Raw genomic sequence first — 17,321 nt, 5'->3', positions numbered from 1 at the left:
GCTGAGGCCTCGCCACCGGACACTGTGAACGCTCCATTATATGAGGTAGATTATTTAATATTCATATTCACGATGCTCGCCTCAGCTTTGATTTGTTATTTCTTCCTCCTCTGTCATCTTTATGCAGAATAATAAATAAGACTCTGCTGTGCTGTTTACATATTCGGACATGTTCTTCATTCCGATGTGGATATCCTTCGGATAATGAGCCGACTATTTACATTTAACTTTTTCCACCATCCTCACACTTCTTTTTACTCCCCCAGCCTCCCGTTCCTCCCCCACCCTTTAACTGTCACTCCCAGATCATTCTCCCCAAATCTCCTTCTCCTTTACCCCCCTCTCACTCCACCCTCCTCCTCCGTCTCTCCCTGGGAGATGAATTGAATATGTAAGCCATTGAAAATGAATGAATAAAGCATCCCATCTCAAACACACATTGGTGACACCTTATTAACCACATGTCAGAAGCACATGACAGCTAGGGCCCACACACAGTTTCCTATCCACACACACCCGCCCATGGCCCACACATGTGCACGCAGACAACAATGGAGTTAACCCGCACAGTGACGGAGTGAGTGCCCACACACACACATTCAGCCACAAGACTGGCAAACATGGATCTACATAAGCTCACATGAGCTCTGCTCATTAGCAAATGTTGTGATAATGACTGACATTTAATCAGTCAGACTCAGAGGAGCTGTACTTGATTGGTAAGGGAATTAGACATTTGAAGTTATGAAAAAAAATGTTATTTAAGGTTTAAACAATATAAATTAATCAAGCAAAAAAAGATAAAGGAAAGACACAGACCAATTTCTAAGATATTCAGGTGTTAAGCTGAACACTGTATATATCTATATTCTATATTGTGCAATGAACATGATTAAGATCATCTTATTAGTAACAATGTCAAGAAAAGATGGCATTGTGCATAGCTTATGACTAGTTTTCAGGCTAACAGTTTTGTAATGAGTAGGCATGGGATGTTCTGAGAATTTCATGGAATAATGGCCTTAGGTTAAAATACCACCTGCAACACTGTGAAACAGTACAGCAGTAGCAGAACAAAGATTGAGAAAAAAAACGACAAAAAAGAGCAAAAAACATAAATAACATTTTTTTAAATATTCCTTCTTATGCTAAAATAATGTATATAATATTATTTTACTGTTATTTGATTTAGTTAGGCAAAAATCTACAATTAGTTTACAAGCTGTCATGTTTATTGTGTAAAATATTCGATATTTTTCTGCCGTTTATCTTACATCAGGAGTACAAAAGGCTGCTATTAGCCGTTTAATTAGTCAGGCCACTGCCTGTTTAACAGCTAACTATAGTATTAAAAACTATGTTACCTTCACCAAAAGCAGACTATTGTTGCAAATTGGCCTTTGAAGAGCTGCCAGTCATAATGCAGCCATGGTGTATCTCACAAATGCCAGGTGCTGTATATACTATAACATAGCAAGGATGATACTAAGCACTCTTAGTTTAATAAGCACTCTTATTAAACTATGTTGGCTAATTTGCACAGTAAAAACCTAAAACTGTATATGGTGTGTGCACTATGTTCAAATTACTGATGAATTTAGTGCTCGATTGCAAGCCCACTTCCCCTCCCCCAAATAATAAAACTTTCTAGTAGAAGTTTTAATCAGTTAATATTACTGACTGTAGGAATTTCTATTATTTAGAAAGTGAGCCATTTCATTTTTTGTAATTTTGATGATAATGGATGTCAAGAAAATCCGAGCTCATCCCACTTCCCCATGCTGGAGATTTTAGTTTAACAGTAATAATAAATAAAGTTATCTTTAAAATTAATCACTCAAGTGACATCAGGGCCCAACAGTAGACTTAAGTGTCAATAAAGTTAGTTTAACAGTAATAATAAATAAAGTTATCTTTAAAATGAATCACTCAAGTGATATCAAGGCCCAACAGTAGACTTAAGTGTCAATAAAATAAATCTAGTTGTGTGTGTTGTTTTTGTCTCATGCAAACTTTGCTTTAATTCTACTTTTTTCTATCTAATCATAAAAAATCATAGTCAGTCAGAGAGAGTCATTAAACAGGAAAAGCAGGTTTCCTGGAAAAAGAGGAAGTTTCCAGCCTGCAGATTTATAAAAATAGTTGAGACTATTTTAAAGCATGAAAGTTTTAAAAAATTAAATCTAAACATTTTGAGTAATTTGATAAGATTCAAAGTAAAATACTTATATTAATATTGATTTACTTGTAATAATACTTACACTTATATTTGTGAGAACTACAAGAAAAACAAGTAACTGTAACTTTAGTAGTAAATAATTAGAATCATGTATTATTCTTGGTTTCTTTTCAGAAAAACATCTGTAATAACTCACATTAAGATCATAATAAGAGTAACTAATAAGTTATGGTTATAAAATCATAAATGAATGATAGATCAGAGAAGCTGAAGAAAATAAATGTGATATAAGTTATGGTTATAAAATTATAAATGAATGCTAAATCAGAGAAGCTAAAGAAAATAAATGTGATATAAATGTGATTTTGACATTGAACTTGAAATGGTGTAAAAGGTTGTAAAACTGCAATTAAACATCACTGATATGTTGGAGGTAGATGGTAGGTGAAAGGTGACAGGAAGGGAAAAAGGGGAACTAACAGGAGAGCAGAGATGATCAGCACCTTATATGGAAACAGGAGGTTGAGCAGCCCTGAGACATTGGCACAGACATCATGACATGATGTCTCTTAAGACAGTGACGGATATGAGATCATCTGTCTAAGCAGACAGATGAACCCTATATAAGGTGGGTGCAAAAGAGGAACCGTTCGTTGGATCCTCCGGGCAGCTTCGAGCCAAGATCGAGATGGACAAAGAACTCTGCAGCTGAAGAAGAGCCGGGGCCACGGAGCCGGAGACTGTCCTGCACATGGAGACCAACCCGTCTGGCCCACAATCTGTGGCTTCGAATCGCACGTCTCTCATCGGCTGGGTTCTGACCCCAAAGACAAAGATGAAGACAAAGACAAGGAAGAAGAACTGGTGCCTTTTTTCCTGCCAGCACCAAGTCCTGTGTGACCTCACCATCCATGCGGAGAAGAAGTTCATCGGACCTACAGAGATCCCTGCCTTCGTCGATCAACTTCCTCCTCCTGCTGCCACACCTTCTTCGTCGTCGTGCCAGGTCTGGGGTTCGAGGCGCCAAACTCCGTCCGTCTCGCTCTAAGGTTCCTTTTTTAGTTCTCAGTGTCAGCAGTAGGGAAAGATAGACTAGATGACTGATTTTACTTATTTGATTATTTCTGCTACTGAATTAAGCTGTACTGACCCTTGCAAAAATGCCTTACTAATAAAATATTTAGCATAAAGAAAATCTAAAAGATGTTGTGGACATTCAGTTAATGAGTCACCTTAAAGTTCTTTGATGGTTGTAAAATAGCTGTGATGTTTGATTCTGGAGAGGAAAAAGTGGAAAATGTTTTTAGGTTGCTGGTAGCCCATATTTAAAACAACATCCTTGGGACTCGACCGAGTCACTAAAACCTACCTGGTTCAATAACAAATGCAAGTTGCAAAATAGAGAACGAGCGACCGTTAACAGGTGTGCTCTGTGAAACTAGTTGGCTGTAGGCTGCTCAGTCTGGCTAATTCACAGGGGGAAGAAGGGTGGGACACCTGGATGTAGGCCGTCAGATAACCAGGCGAATTGTTTCTCGAAACCAGCTTAAACAGAGTTTACTTCAGTTCTGGACAGGGTAAATCCCAGCAGATTTAGGAAACTCAACGGACCCGTTAGACGGAGAGCTGGTAGCACATCTCCCCTCTCAGAAGAGGAAGTACGAGAGTGAGAGAGTAGAGACAGAAAGGAGGGGGGGGTGTTGCGCAACAACATGGATTACAGATAATGAAATGACTCACACTCTTTAAAGCTGATGGTGTGGATTATTTCTATATAGTTTATTTTTAGTCCAAGTTCAATCCTAGTCTTGTTTTTGAACTGAAAGCTTGGAAAATGATTGTACATGTATGGTGGTTTGGTTGGGCTTAATGGGGGACATATTATGTCAATAATTGATTTGTAGTCATATTGGAGTCTTCTGAATTTTAATTAAGCTCAGTCGTGTGCCTGGAGTCTTTCATACCATAAAAGAAGCATTAGTGAACATGTAGCAAGAATTTGAAAGCCTTTAGTTGCAGAAACAGTTGTCCTAAGTGGTGCCTCACCAGGTAGAAATAAAAAAAAACAATAAATCTTACAGATGAAGAAATACTAAATGTATCAAAAACATTTCTGAATATCTCACCTCTCACAATAAGACCGGCAAAGTTAGACACTCCGGAGCCACGCTCCGACTGGGTGACACAGCGATACAAATCCTGATCCTGATTAGTGACTTCTTTGAGGTGGAAGGAGGCAGCAAACCGTCTGTGGTTGATGTTTTTGGTCTGGGCCACAGGAATATCTTCTCCATTTCTTCTCTGGAGAAGAGACAAAACAAGCAGATAAATCACATTCTGCAGAGGCAGGGTAGTTTAACTGACTTGATCAAGGTCACATGTCAGTACTGGACTGCACAAACCAGCACACACACTCTCAACCCTTTCTGCCTCACTGAAAGCAGGTTTGAAGGTCATGACTACAATGGAGCAATAATGAAATCAGCAGCCATTAAACTCTTAATCATGTCAGTTGCTAGATGTATGGCTTACAGTTGGCGTGAGTATGTGTGTGTGTCTTAGCGCACAACTCTGACTTTAGCACTTCATATTTAGACGTATCTCTGCAGAATGTCACTCTGAGCAAACTGTGCCGTATGTTTTTATTATTTTATCTGTTACATCTTCAACTGTTAAGGATTTAGTCGGGACTGGCTAATTTTCATTTCATTACAAGTTTATGGATCTTGAATGAAGATTTTTGTCCATGAGGAGCTTTAGGCTTTCTTCTATATGAGTGTATTAGGTTATCCTGAGCTATGTATGTATTATGCAGATATAAACATAGGTTGCTGAGAGACACTTTTTTCATCAATCTGCTATTTTTCTACTGTCCAATTATGCATTAGAAGCATTTATTGCTGCTATTAACTGCATGTAAAGTCTGTTTCTGCTAACCGTAGAAGTTACATTAAAAGGGTCTTTCCTTTTCACTTTTGCCAGATGTTGCCGCTGTATGAGGGACTGAAACGTTAACAACTCACTGCAATCAACTGTCACCACATGTTCGTTAAAAACTCACTGACTTGATGCAATCGGTAAGATTTTTTTAGGGCAAACTTTTTCCAAATTGGGATAATGAACTGTCCTTGACTGAATTTATAGCTGCCACCGATTTAGAATGGTTACAGTTAAATTTATATTATGTATATAAAATTAGAGTGAACTGACAACTGTACTGGATGTGTTTGCTTTATAAATAAACTGAATTTAATTAAAACTGAAGACTTAAAGGCATATTCAACTGTCAAGCCACCCAACAGGACAAAAAAGGATCTCTTTGATCTCACACAATAAGGAAAATGTCAGTTTTGTGTTTTAACGTATAATGTGCTTCATATCAGAATATCTTTTGCTGTACTAACAAATTGTTATTTTTAAAAAGCATTTTTAAAGGGGTAAAAAGGACAGAAATGCACAATATCATACTGATGAAAGATAAAAACAAAGATGGTAAGTAAATTAGGTTTTATTTGCACCCTTAAGAAAAAATTGCTCCAGCTCTCCAATAGTAACCTTTGAAATTTGTTTATCTCCCTTACTATCCTCACAGATGTGAAAATATACCTGTGTCCTCATCCAACATTGTTGTGGCAGTTTTAGTTGTTTCTACCTTTTTAATTATTGCTCCAAAGATGTGTACTGTACTCTATGGGAACAGTGTTGTAGCAGTTTTCTTAATAAAAATCAACACACAACTGCCTTGCTTTAACGCAATGCTGCATTGTCCTTCTCATTTTAAAGGGTGGCTAAGAGAAACTGCAATCATTGACTTAACATTTCAAATTCCTCAACTTAAAAAGGTAAATTTAGGAATGTATTTCAATAAATTTATTTAATAGGAATTGCAAACAATAGTTTATTTTTAGGTGAAGACTCCGGCGACATTTAAAGCGCTGAGAAACAACTTTATTAGGAGATTTGGTGAAGTTGTGCCAAACACATCAATGTGAATTAAATATAAAATGCAAAAAGAAAATTTATAAGTTTTAACACATGAGGTGCTATTAAGTGACGAATGCACTGTACTTTTTGATTAGTCTTACACCAATGCTTTCTGCAACTAATCCTTTAAATGAGAAAATAACTGGGGACAAAAGAAAATATATGTTACATAATGTTTTCAGTATACCATTTCCAAACAAATTATTGTAAATGTTTCATAACTTAAAAATGAATTAAACTGAACTAAATTCTTGAATTAAATTATTCTTCAGGTAAAAGTGTTTTAATTTGATAAACCATATAGTCAAGCTACCCAGGTGAGATTAATCCCCCCCCCCCCAAAAAAAACAATTTTGATAATATTCAGTGTCTTAGATCCACTGCACATATATATAGTCTGTGTTATGGACCAAATAAATGTTCCCAAGACATGGGTCATTTAAAAACATAAGTTAGTATCAGCATTGTTAATAAATTGTCCTCAGAGGCCCAAAAACAGAGTGTAAAAGCCTATCTTTGTATCTAGGTTAGATGTATGTGGTTATTTTTGCATTTCTATTGATTATATTTGCAGTTTTCTTTTCTGACTGCAAAACAAATAGCCCCTGGGAACAATAAAGTTCATCTTGATGTGTTTTCATGTGAGTGTCTGCATTTGACCTTACCTGTAACCAGAGTTTATTGCTTGATGTGTCTCTTCCTGTAGCGATGCACTGAAATGTGGCATTTTGCCCGGCATTCACCTCCACGTCCCCAAGACGCAGGAAATGAGGGGACTTATCTGAAATTGGGTCAAAGAAATAGTTATCCTTTTATTCGTGTGTGTTTTTTTGTTTGTTTTTGTTTCATTCTATTTGACTCTTGAAAGCATAAATGAGATATGAAACAGCCCAAGTTATTACCCCGTATACATTTTGAAACATAATGTTCCATTATTTTTTTGCAATTAGATTTTATTGGAGTTGGAGAAAATCAAAGCACTGAATTGCCCTGAGGTAAAATAAACATCACATCCAGTATACATAATTTCAGCAGTAACCAATTCTTAACTACAATCCAATGAAATGAAATAAGCTATTTAGACCAAGAAAATGTATTTCAGTGATGACGTTTTTATTCTGGTGGCATGATTGCAATCATAGATTGTATCTCCTACCGTAACTGAAAACCCACACACACCGGCGTGTTCATGCAAATGTGCACACACACACATATACACACAAACCTGTGTCCAGAAATGCAGCTGTGAGAATGAATGCTTCTACTGTGGAGAGTAAGTCCTAATTCCTTTTAGAAAACTTGCTCCTTCCACTTAGGAGTCCTGCTGCCTTTAAGGGTCTGAGGATCCTCTTTTTATATTTCTAGAGTTTGTTGTCTGGGTTTACCAATGTGTTTATAACAACAACCTCTAACAAAGAGAAAGAGACCTAAGGGATAAACTCCAGAGAGAAAGGTACAAGATATTTCATTTTTGTGACTTTTAATCAATAAAATGCATTAAGACACAGAATTGTCTTGAAAAATTTCTGCTCCAATCAGATAGATGAGATAAACTACATTGTAATGGCTTTCTTGCTAACATGAGGACCTTCAAGGAACATGCCTGTGGCCTTAGATTAGCAGACCACTCTGTTAACAGTGTGAGACTGTCGTCACAACTCTTTTTCGCCTCTAGCAGTGTGGAAACACTCAAGTGAGCAAAGAAGGGGACCTAGGACGTAGCCAGAATTTAAAATGGATCGTCGCTCCAATCTCTTTCCTGTCAGACAAGAGACAAGACAGTGACTGTTTGCTCTGTGTGTGTCTTTGCACCGTGTGTGCTTCTGGGTTAAACGGGGGAGAAAATGCTGAGTGGTCAGAATCTTCTCTCTCCATGATTGCCCTAATACTGTCTCATTTCCCGCTTCACCCTCTCCTGTTCCCTCTATCTTTCTGTTTTCTTTTCCCACAACCCCTCTCTCCATTTTTATGTCTCTGCTGCTTGTCTTTCTCTTTTTGCAGCATCCGTCCTCTTCTGTGTCACCTTCCTACTTATCTACCCGTTCAGCTGCAACAGAAACCATCCTAGGTATAGTCTAATTAGTGGCCAAAGCTATCAGCTTCTATTCAGCGAACTAGGACTAATTGCTGGCATGATAATGACTCACCGCATGGATAGCTGAGCACCTGAATGTCATCTATGGCGATGTAGCCGGCTTTGCTGTCCGACACCTCTGCTTCAAATATAACCTGAGAAAAAAAGGAGTCAAATTTAGCTTTCATTATCTTCATAATTGTCACTGTAATTCTATATCAAAGATATGTGTAGGATATATAAAGGAAATAGTTAGCCTGTTGTAATCCCACACAACAGGGATTACAATAGCATAGTGTTAAAACTTGCAAACAGAAGTCTGAGATTCTTTGTAATTTTTTTAAACTGAATTTGTGTTGCATTGTTCAAATCACTGCTGTGTGTGTTCTCAGTATGTAATGCTGCATTAGGATGAGTTCAAACTTTAGATGTTTATCAGCTTCAAAACATCTTAATCACAAAAATGAATTAAAAATTAGCATGCAAATGTCCAATCATTTAAATCAGACTGGTTCAAGCAGGGAAACCGAAACAAGCAAGACTTTGACTTTTAGACACTGAAACAAACTATAAAGTATATAAATACAAAACATTTTCTCTTTACTTATCCAGCCCTATCAAATACTGAAGTTAAATTCCATACTTTTCCAGACTCTATGGGAACTGTCTGACATAGAAGAAAATAACCATAGCTCAGTTTCCACATTTGCAACCTTCACTCCAAGAGCTGCAAGAAGTGCTTGAATTCCCTGCCAGTTTATTATCTCACTATCTAAAAAGCTCATTCTCCTCATCATTCTTACAATTACTCTCCCAGATTCCTCTGTCACTGTTAAATGGACGTCCATCTCCCTTCATTCTTTATTGTTTCATCAACATCAATTTCCATTTCCTCACTGTGATTTTCTTTTCTTTGTCTCGCTTGCCATCTGTGTTCCAACACTGTTTGCTCAGTGTGGAGTGCTGTAATGAACAGAGAGGAAAAGCAATGGGAAAGAAAATGAGGCAGCCATCAAAAAGAGCGGCAGAGAGAGAAAGAGAGCAAAGGGGTGAGCAGTTGTTGTCATTCATCACCTCTAAAGGGAAATCTGCCGTGAACTGTTTACCCATAGCTTATCTTCTCTGCTTGTCACAGTCTCCCTCTTTCAGTCTCCCTCCCCTTCCAATCTATCTTTTCTCTCTCACCTATCATCTTTCACTCATAGCTCACTGCAGTGCCTAGCAGAAAGACATCAGCGGACTTTTAATACCATCGTCTCAACCTGCTTGACAACCAGCTAACACGTCTTCTCCGCCTTGATTCTCCTGATCATTTATTGCTCTCTTTTTATATTTTTTTTAACAGGGCATCATGAAATGTTCTCACTTCTATGTACATTTATGTAAGTTGACAAGTGCTATCTTTAGCATGAATAACAGTTTTGGGCTACAGACATGTCCAAAGCCGTTCATCAAGGACATTTTGAGGGAACTCAGAAATGTAAATGTCGTTAAAAAGTTAAGCACATGAGTTTTCACAAACAGTTTGTCATCTAAAAGACTTCAAATATTTTTGAGATATGATCTGTTACTTTAAGAACTTTGTTAAATAAATTATCCAACCAAATTACCAACCCTTTGTTGTTAGAGTCTGGAACACTTTAGGTCCCACAAGAGTTTATCATCACATGGAGACGTTACTAAGTACATTCTTACTCTCTGTCTGATTGATAAAACATATTATTTTATTCTTGCATTTATTTTACTTTCTCTGATCATATTCTCTTTGGTGACTTAAATAGCTCCAACTTGAGATCTGAATCTTTGATAGTTTTAATTATCAAACCACATCTTTTGGCAGTAAAATCTTTAGTAAATCATGTTTCACATAACTCAGAGTATTTTAGTCTCTGATAATATCTTCTATAATAGCTTTTGGAACTGAAATAAGTTTTAAATAAGTTGAAGCCTGCGGGTCACTGCAGTTTGGCAATAAGTTATTTCACCTCGCCATTTGATATAATGATACATTTCATCATCAGCCACAAAATCCCTTAAGTTACGGACTGTACACTAGCAACTTCTGATCATCCAGGTGTCAAATATTTGCGGACGAGCTGATCTCATCATTGTGCTACAAGATTATTGATAGCACATGTTTACAAGTACTCACACAGGCAAAGCTGCTCTAAAATGCTGAAGGCAAAGGACTGACATATCATCACTCCAAAGTGGAGCTTGGCGAAGGCATACATCCTCTTATCATTCGGTTGCATATATCACTTTGATGTATGCATCTACGGGCACTGAATCAAAAATGTTTTAAAGCTGCAGGGAGGAGATATTTTTCATCTCATTTTATAGTCTGAATTCTGAGAAATGTAAATTTGGCTCCAGACACAGGCTGCCTGTACACACAAACTAATATTAACCAAAGCTAAACAACAACAAAATGTCCTAGCAGCAAAACACAGAAGATAGATTTCTAATGGCGAGACAAAGAAAAGAAAATCTTACCAGTGCCTCAAGTCAATAATGGCTACAAAAAAAAAAAAACTATTTAAAACAGAATGTAGGTGCAACTGAAACTGGAATCAGTGTGTCATTCCTCTGTTAAGTATACACGGACATTCCTAAAAACAAAATATTCCTTGACATTAGAAAGTCATAGAAACCCCTTCAAACACATCTGCAAATACGACGATAGCACACATAAACCCCTCATGTGTTGCATAAATATTTTTTTTTATACCAAAAAAAGGTGCAAGGGGGAAAAAAATCGAATGTGGTCTTGGTGTTCTTGGAACTTTTCTCAAAGAGGTTGCCAGCATGTTGCTAAATTTAATACTAGCTCAGTTCTTTGTTGAAGTATGCTGACGAAACTGCAACAAAAAGAAATTCCAAGCACATCTGCAACTCACAATTTTGAGTATAAATAAAGTAAAAGGATGATGTAGCTATGCTTTCAGCAAGAAATAAAAACACAATCATGGGGCTTCAATGGACAAAATAAGGGGTTCAAATAAATGTCTATTTCAACTGTGTTGTCAGATTTCTATATAAAAAATATAAACATACTAATGTAAAAACTCACTATATTACTGGTTCCAAACCACAAAGTACTGAAATTAAAATCGTTTCATGATCTTGAGAGACAAAGTTTTCATGGTTGAAATAGATGAAATAATGGCATCATTGATAATTACCACTCCAGGAAAAAGCTATGTGTAGGTGTATGTGGTTTGTGTGTTCATCTATTTCTGTCTCTGAGGGTACAGTATGTCTACATGAGAAAAGATTTCCCCTGGAGAAATCAGTCAAGCGAAAGTGCTAAGATAGACGCGTGTTCAAACATGACAAAATAGCTTCATAACCTCAGGGCCAATAACCTGCTTCAAAGTCTGAAAACGTTACATGCGCCTCAGCAAATTAAGATGATTATGTTCAATTAAAACATGTTGACACGTGGGTTTCGAGCTTGTGAGCTCCCGCCACAGTCAGAGGGATGAGGGCACCAGATGGGCCATTTGGGGGACGCTTTGCACTTGGCCTTATAGTAGTGGTATACTGTCCCCAGGCTGTGTGTGATGGCTTGATCTATATTTATGCCTACAAGAACATTCAGCAACAGGATACCCTGAAAACATGAGCACATGTGTTAACAACAGCCACCAAACACACAAACACAATTTAAGAAAGAACAAAACAAAACACACACACGCACATACACACAAAATCAGTATAATGGAACCTAACGCAATGGTCCTGCAATGCTCTCTTCAGGTGCTCATTAAAGATGCATAAATAATACATAAAAAAACATTAAAGACAATGTTGGTTATGTCAAAGGCAACTGTGACGACATGCTCACAAGCATGCAAACACATGTACGCATAAACACACACCCTAGCCTAATCGTCACCTCCTGAGACTCAGTCAACACAAATAAATCAGCAGCCTGCCTCACAGCATGAGTATGTGTCTGCCTTTGTGCATGATGTGTGTTTTCACATTAACTCTACTGGATATGAATCATTCTACACAGCCCTTGGCTGAAACTCACAAATTTACCTGGTATTCATTAGGCCAAAAGGTGGACACGGCAAGTTCAGCTTTCAGCCAGCCTTTACCTAGAGAACATAATTAGAGCCAACATGAGAAAATGAAATCACAAAAGTGCAGATCAACAGAATAAGCGGAACTTTACCAGTGTAGGATGTCACGTTCCATATTGGGTTTGCCAAAGGACCTTTGTTTACCTAGAAATAGTACAAAATACAATGTTTTACAGGAGTCACCCAAACAGCACATGATTTGCAGATTTACAAATTCAATGACAAGAACATGTGATAAACCAGACAAACTTATGATGGTTTATTTTAGGTAAGGGCTGATTACCAGTATTAGCGCTCAGTGAAGGACAAACTAAAGCAGCACGTTAATGTGAGCATTTAAGTTTAAAATACTGTTTAAATATTCTAAAACCATGAAACCATTGTATTGTTATTCATGGTCGTCATACTGTGAAAAGCTCCCAATGGACCAGTTCCAGTTTGTATCATAACATAAGGCTGCACCATAATAAAAAAGTTTTTTTAAATTACAGTAATTTAACATAAGTACTGTGGTGCTGATAGGAGTTGTGGTATATCTATTATCTCCTTTACAGTCTTTTGCATCTACGCCTCCATCAACTGCTGACCTTCCACATTTTTGGTTGATGTCATTCATGTCCAGTGTGAGCATCTGCTGCAGTTAGACTCTGTCCAACTGGCTAAATATTATGTTTAAATGAAAAATGCAAGTTCAAAACACTTAGAATATATTGCAATTTTTACATTGTGCCACCTGAACAAAAAATATGATCAATTTAAAACTTCTGAAATCTGACAGAAATAAATAAAAAATAAAAAGGAAAAAAAGGAAAATAAATACTAAAACACATAATTTAAGAAAAACTTAATTTCACTCAGCACCAGAAAGTGAAATGGGCTTTCTGGTTTATCAAATTTATGTGTTATTAGGATATTATTTTTATTTCCTTTCCTTTGTCCAAGTTAGCAAACGTAAGTTTGATGCACAAAATGTGGGAATGTTTCACAAAAGAACAGATGACATTTTTCTCTAAATTTTCTTTGTTGTTGTTTTAACTGGAGGGACTCTGGTTTCCATCTACAACTGTGACAAACAAAAGCTTTCATTTGCTTAAATTAATGCATTCCAGCTCATCGAATGTAACCTAAGGGAAGAAAAAAAATTCTTCACAGATGGTGGTTAAGGTTTACATTTGGACTTAATTTATACTTTTTTTCTCCTAGGGATAGACAAAAACTAAATAAAGTAAAGCAATCATTCTCAGACCATTAAGTCGCTACAACCAGAGGCTCCTTCACAAAGGTGGGAAAAAACTAGACGGGTTTCTCTGGATTAGTACTCAGTACCTTCACCAGGATATTAAGGGTTCCTGGGCTGGAGCCATCAGGGCTTGTCAGGAGATAGTTGAAGTCGATACAGTGAGTGTCGTTCTCTTTCATAACTGGCAGCTGAAACCTGGCCTTCTCCCCAACATCATACTGAGAAACATCCACAAACATGTAGGAACCTGAGTGCAGGAAAGGACAAAGCAAAAGTTCAGTAAGTACAGTATGAAGATCAACATCCCAAATAATCAGAAAAAGTAAGAAACTTGTGAATGCAAGCCAAGAATGAGTTCCTTTTTGTGACAGCTGTTTCTGTTTGTGCACACAATACTTATTCAAATCCAGTGCCTAGAGAGACTGCTTAATGGTGCCCTCTGAGGAGGCAGTTTGTGTGAAGACAGTCAGTAGTATAACTGTAGTTGCCAAGAGTGGGCTGTATGCCCACAGCTTGTCTTGCATGTACCTACATGAATAAACCCACTGCTCTGTGTAGGATCTTTTCACCATTATGCATAAGAATTACCCAGAGAGCATTTCCCAGAAAAACAGCAGTAAATTTAACCCATGACTAACAGACGTCTTTCATTTGGGACAAACAGGATTTAAGTCAAAGTCAGCTTATCATTGTGTTTTCTATCTGCTTCCTGGTTCATTTTCTGATACAGATACCTATGAGTCATTGCCTCCACAATCTAAACATTTTTGGACTTTTTATTGAATGCTGGGTTTGTGCTGCTGAGACAAAAGTTTGATTAGTTTTAACCAAATCTGTGACTGAGTTTGTTGTGTTAGAGAAGGATCTTAAAGGAACCTCATCGATCAATAAAGACGCTCAATTTGAATTTTACAATAATCAGATTTCATTGAAACTCTTCCATAAGATTAAACAAAAGTTAGTTCAATGCTAAAATCATAATATAATTGCCCATATGCTTAGTTAAAAAAAAATAATAAATTCCGTTACTTTAGATAAACTTCCAGTTTATTTAGTAAGTATATTATGCACACTGGTGCTATCTTTGTACAATATTAATTTGACCAGAGAACTGTTTAAAAGATTTTTTTTGTAACAGTGTAAATATACGGTTCTTATTAAAAATCTGTTGCCAAAATGCTCCTAGGCAGATAAAAGCTTGCTACAATAAGTTGGTGGGTTGCTATTTTGGTCAGAAAAGTCTTGAATCTCGTTCATAAAGGAGACAGTTTCTTTGGATGAGAAAATTAGTGAAGGCATTTTAGACTTTGGTATACTACTAAGTACTTTAATACTTTATATTCCCAATGGACCACTGCAGAAAATGAAGCAAAAAAAAAAACTTAATCTGGGTGTACAAAGAGCCAGCCCATCCAGATGTTCTACTAATCAGCTAAGACTTCCACCAGATGTTGCTGCTCTGCAATATGATGAAATGCAATACTTCCCTCCTTGATATTAATTTGATAACCTAACATTAGCTGGTTATAAATGATACATTAGCCAAACAAATTATTTTTATTAAAGGTTGTATTTGTTCAGCAGAAGTAGTATGAAATACACAAGATAACACAAAGACCAGTTTGTTATAGCACTTTCAATTTACTGAGTTGAGCCATTGGACTAATCTTCGACTTTCAGGAATAAAATACATTGTTTGTATTAAAAAGAAGAATTGAAAAGATTAGCAGTGGAGCGAGGCAGATGAAAACACCATGTGGAGTGTATAATAGGACATAATTAACAATTACCACTAAGATATCTAAACACAAAAAAGGTACAATGACGTAAAATAGGCCTTGACAATAACAAAAGTTGTTCTATTTTAATTGCATATTGTTTTATGCTCGATATACATTATACAGTAATCATAAAAACAATTGTGATTATGAATTATTATTTAGCTAATCTACTGTGATAAAACACTCCCTTCAGAACAAAGCAGAACATTGTGGGCTTTCAACAAAAGAACGCAAGCATCTAGTTATGGACACATCATTCACCACTGTAGTTATTTAGATAGCTCCTTCTGCTTGATTTCTCTTCTTCTGTTGTTGTTATTACCAACTTACATGCCTACTTTTGCACAAATAACAGCTGAAAGATGTCTCCCTCTTTATTTATTACAATAAGGTTACTTGCTGGTTGTAACTGTCACCAAAGGTCCCAAAAAGAAAACCAATCAGGAACTAACTGATGAACATCATTCTTATTTCATACTTTTTGGCACTGATGCTAAAATGGTTACATGAAAAAAGTGTCATTAAGATAGCTGTCAGCTAAAAATACTTCTATCAGTTAGAGACCCAGATATGTCAGAGCTCACACAACACTGCAAAATATAACCTTTGGCGCCTTACCAAGTAATTACACTGCCTTAAAAAAAGGCAGTGTATGTATATATATATATATATATATATAGAGAGAGAGAGAGAGAGAGAAAGAGAGAGAGATAGATATATAGATATCTATATATACTGTATATCTCCAGCAAATAGATAAACAGTGTGTTAAACCTGTTGAGTGATGTTAACATTAACATGATTTCCAGTAAAAGTCCTACCAATGACCTACACAATCACACTAATGATAACAACTAACCTGAGACAAAAATAGCCTGGGAAAATGTGGGTAAGAGACAGTTCATGAAACTAGATGCATTCAAACACGATCTGTGGCATCCAAGCCGACTTCATGATGCCAAGAACATCTGACACCTTAAGTCTGCCAGTTTCTAAAATGGCTGATGCCTTTGAAATGCCAAAGTCGAAAATGGCTCCTAATAGAATGATGACATAATCATGAGCCTGAAAAAAATGCTATGACAGCCTTAAGACCTAAATGTGTCACAAAAATAACAGGTGTGTGGCAGTGATATGGAGAAACAATACAATTATTTGTTCAGTTTAACTATATTTATATTAATTTGATTTAGTTATTTTTCATTAGTTTCTCAACCTGCCAATTATTCATAATAAACATCAACTATCTAGTGATATGTATGCATATACATATGAATTTCACTAGTTCAAAGGCAAAACATGATGAATGTTTATAATTAAAACCAAGCCAGACCAAATGTTTTGCTTTTTATAGCAATGATGACCACTGGAATACATCCACATAAAGCTCTTCAGTTTTCTTCCAACTGTGTTGCATGAATTATTTGCTTTTATGGACCAAATTTATGAAATTGAAAACATGCATCTCAAGTTCAGCAAATGGGAGGAATTTGCACACATTTTGGCATTTAGAGACTAAAGACTTTGTCCTCTCTTCAGTCACAAACACGTCAAGTCCAGAAGAGACCAAACTGGTACAGAAAAACATTTTTGGCAGCACCCCTCCTTCACCTCCACTTCCTTTACCCCTGCCTCCTATTTCCTTCTTCTGCATGAAAAATATCACTAACTTGTAGAAACGTTTCTACATTTACTCAAACTTAATGGCCTAAGTAACTCTAATCTTGCTCCTTGCTCCAGCTATATGATACATAAATATGAGGGCTTTTTTTCTAACTACAGTATACACATTCAAATCCAAATAAAGAATACAAAAATACAGTAAATAATTAAATAAGCAAAGCAGGACACATTTCAACAAACTCTGTCCGAACAATCAGGCCATAGCCTTGCTGATCTGACCAACATACAACTTAGGAAGGTGAACAAAGGCTAATTGGACTTAGCAGTCTCAGTGCTCCACAAATCA

The 17,321-nt window shown here is 36.6% G+C and overlaps 1 protein-coding gene across 16 annotated transcripts in view; it reads right to left on the bottom strand.

The window, feature by feature from the left end:
* Positions 1-17,321, bottom strand: part of ptprk (protein tyrosine phosphatase receptor type K) — a 106,705-nt gene that overhangs the window by 41,812 nt on the left and 47,572 nt on the right. For all 16 annotated transcript variants that reach the window (XM_028039883.1, XM_028039882.1, XM_028039884.1 and 13 more), the window contains 6 exons: positions 13,658-13,818; positions 12,424-12,475; positions 12,288-12,346; positions 8,311-8,392; positions 6,829-6,944; positions 4,306-4,480 (listed from right to left, as the gene is read on the bottom strand). In XM_028039883.1, the coding sequence (XP_027895684.1) occupies positions 4,306-4,480; positions 6,829-6,944; positions 8,311-8,392; positions 12,288-12,346; positions 12,424-12,475; positions 13,658-13,818 (645 nt within the window). The remainder of the gene's footprint in view (positions 1-4,305; positions 4,481-6,828; positions 6,945-8,310; positions 8,393-12,287; positions 12,347-12,423; positions 12,476-13,657; positions 13,819-17,321) is intronic.

The sequence above is a fragment of the Xiphophorus couchianus genome, chromosome 15, assembly GCF_001444195.1.
Source record: "Xiphophorus couchianus chromosome 15, X_couchianus-1.0, whole genome shotgun sequence".
Classification (NCBI taxonomy): domain Eukaryota; kingdom Metazoa; phylum Chordata; class Actinopteri; order Cyprinodontiformes; family Poeciliidae; genus Xiphophorus; species Xiphophorus couchianus.
This window is presented reverse-complemented; position numbering and strand designations above follow the sequence as displayed.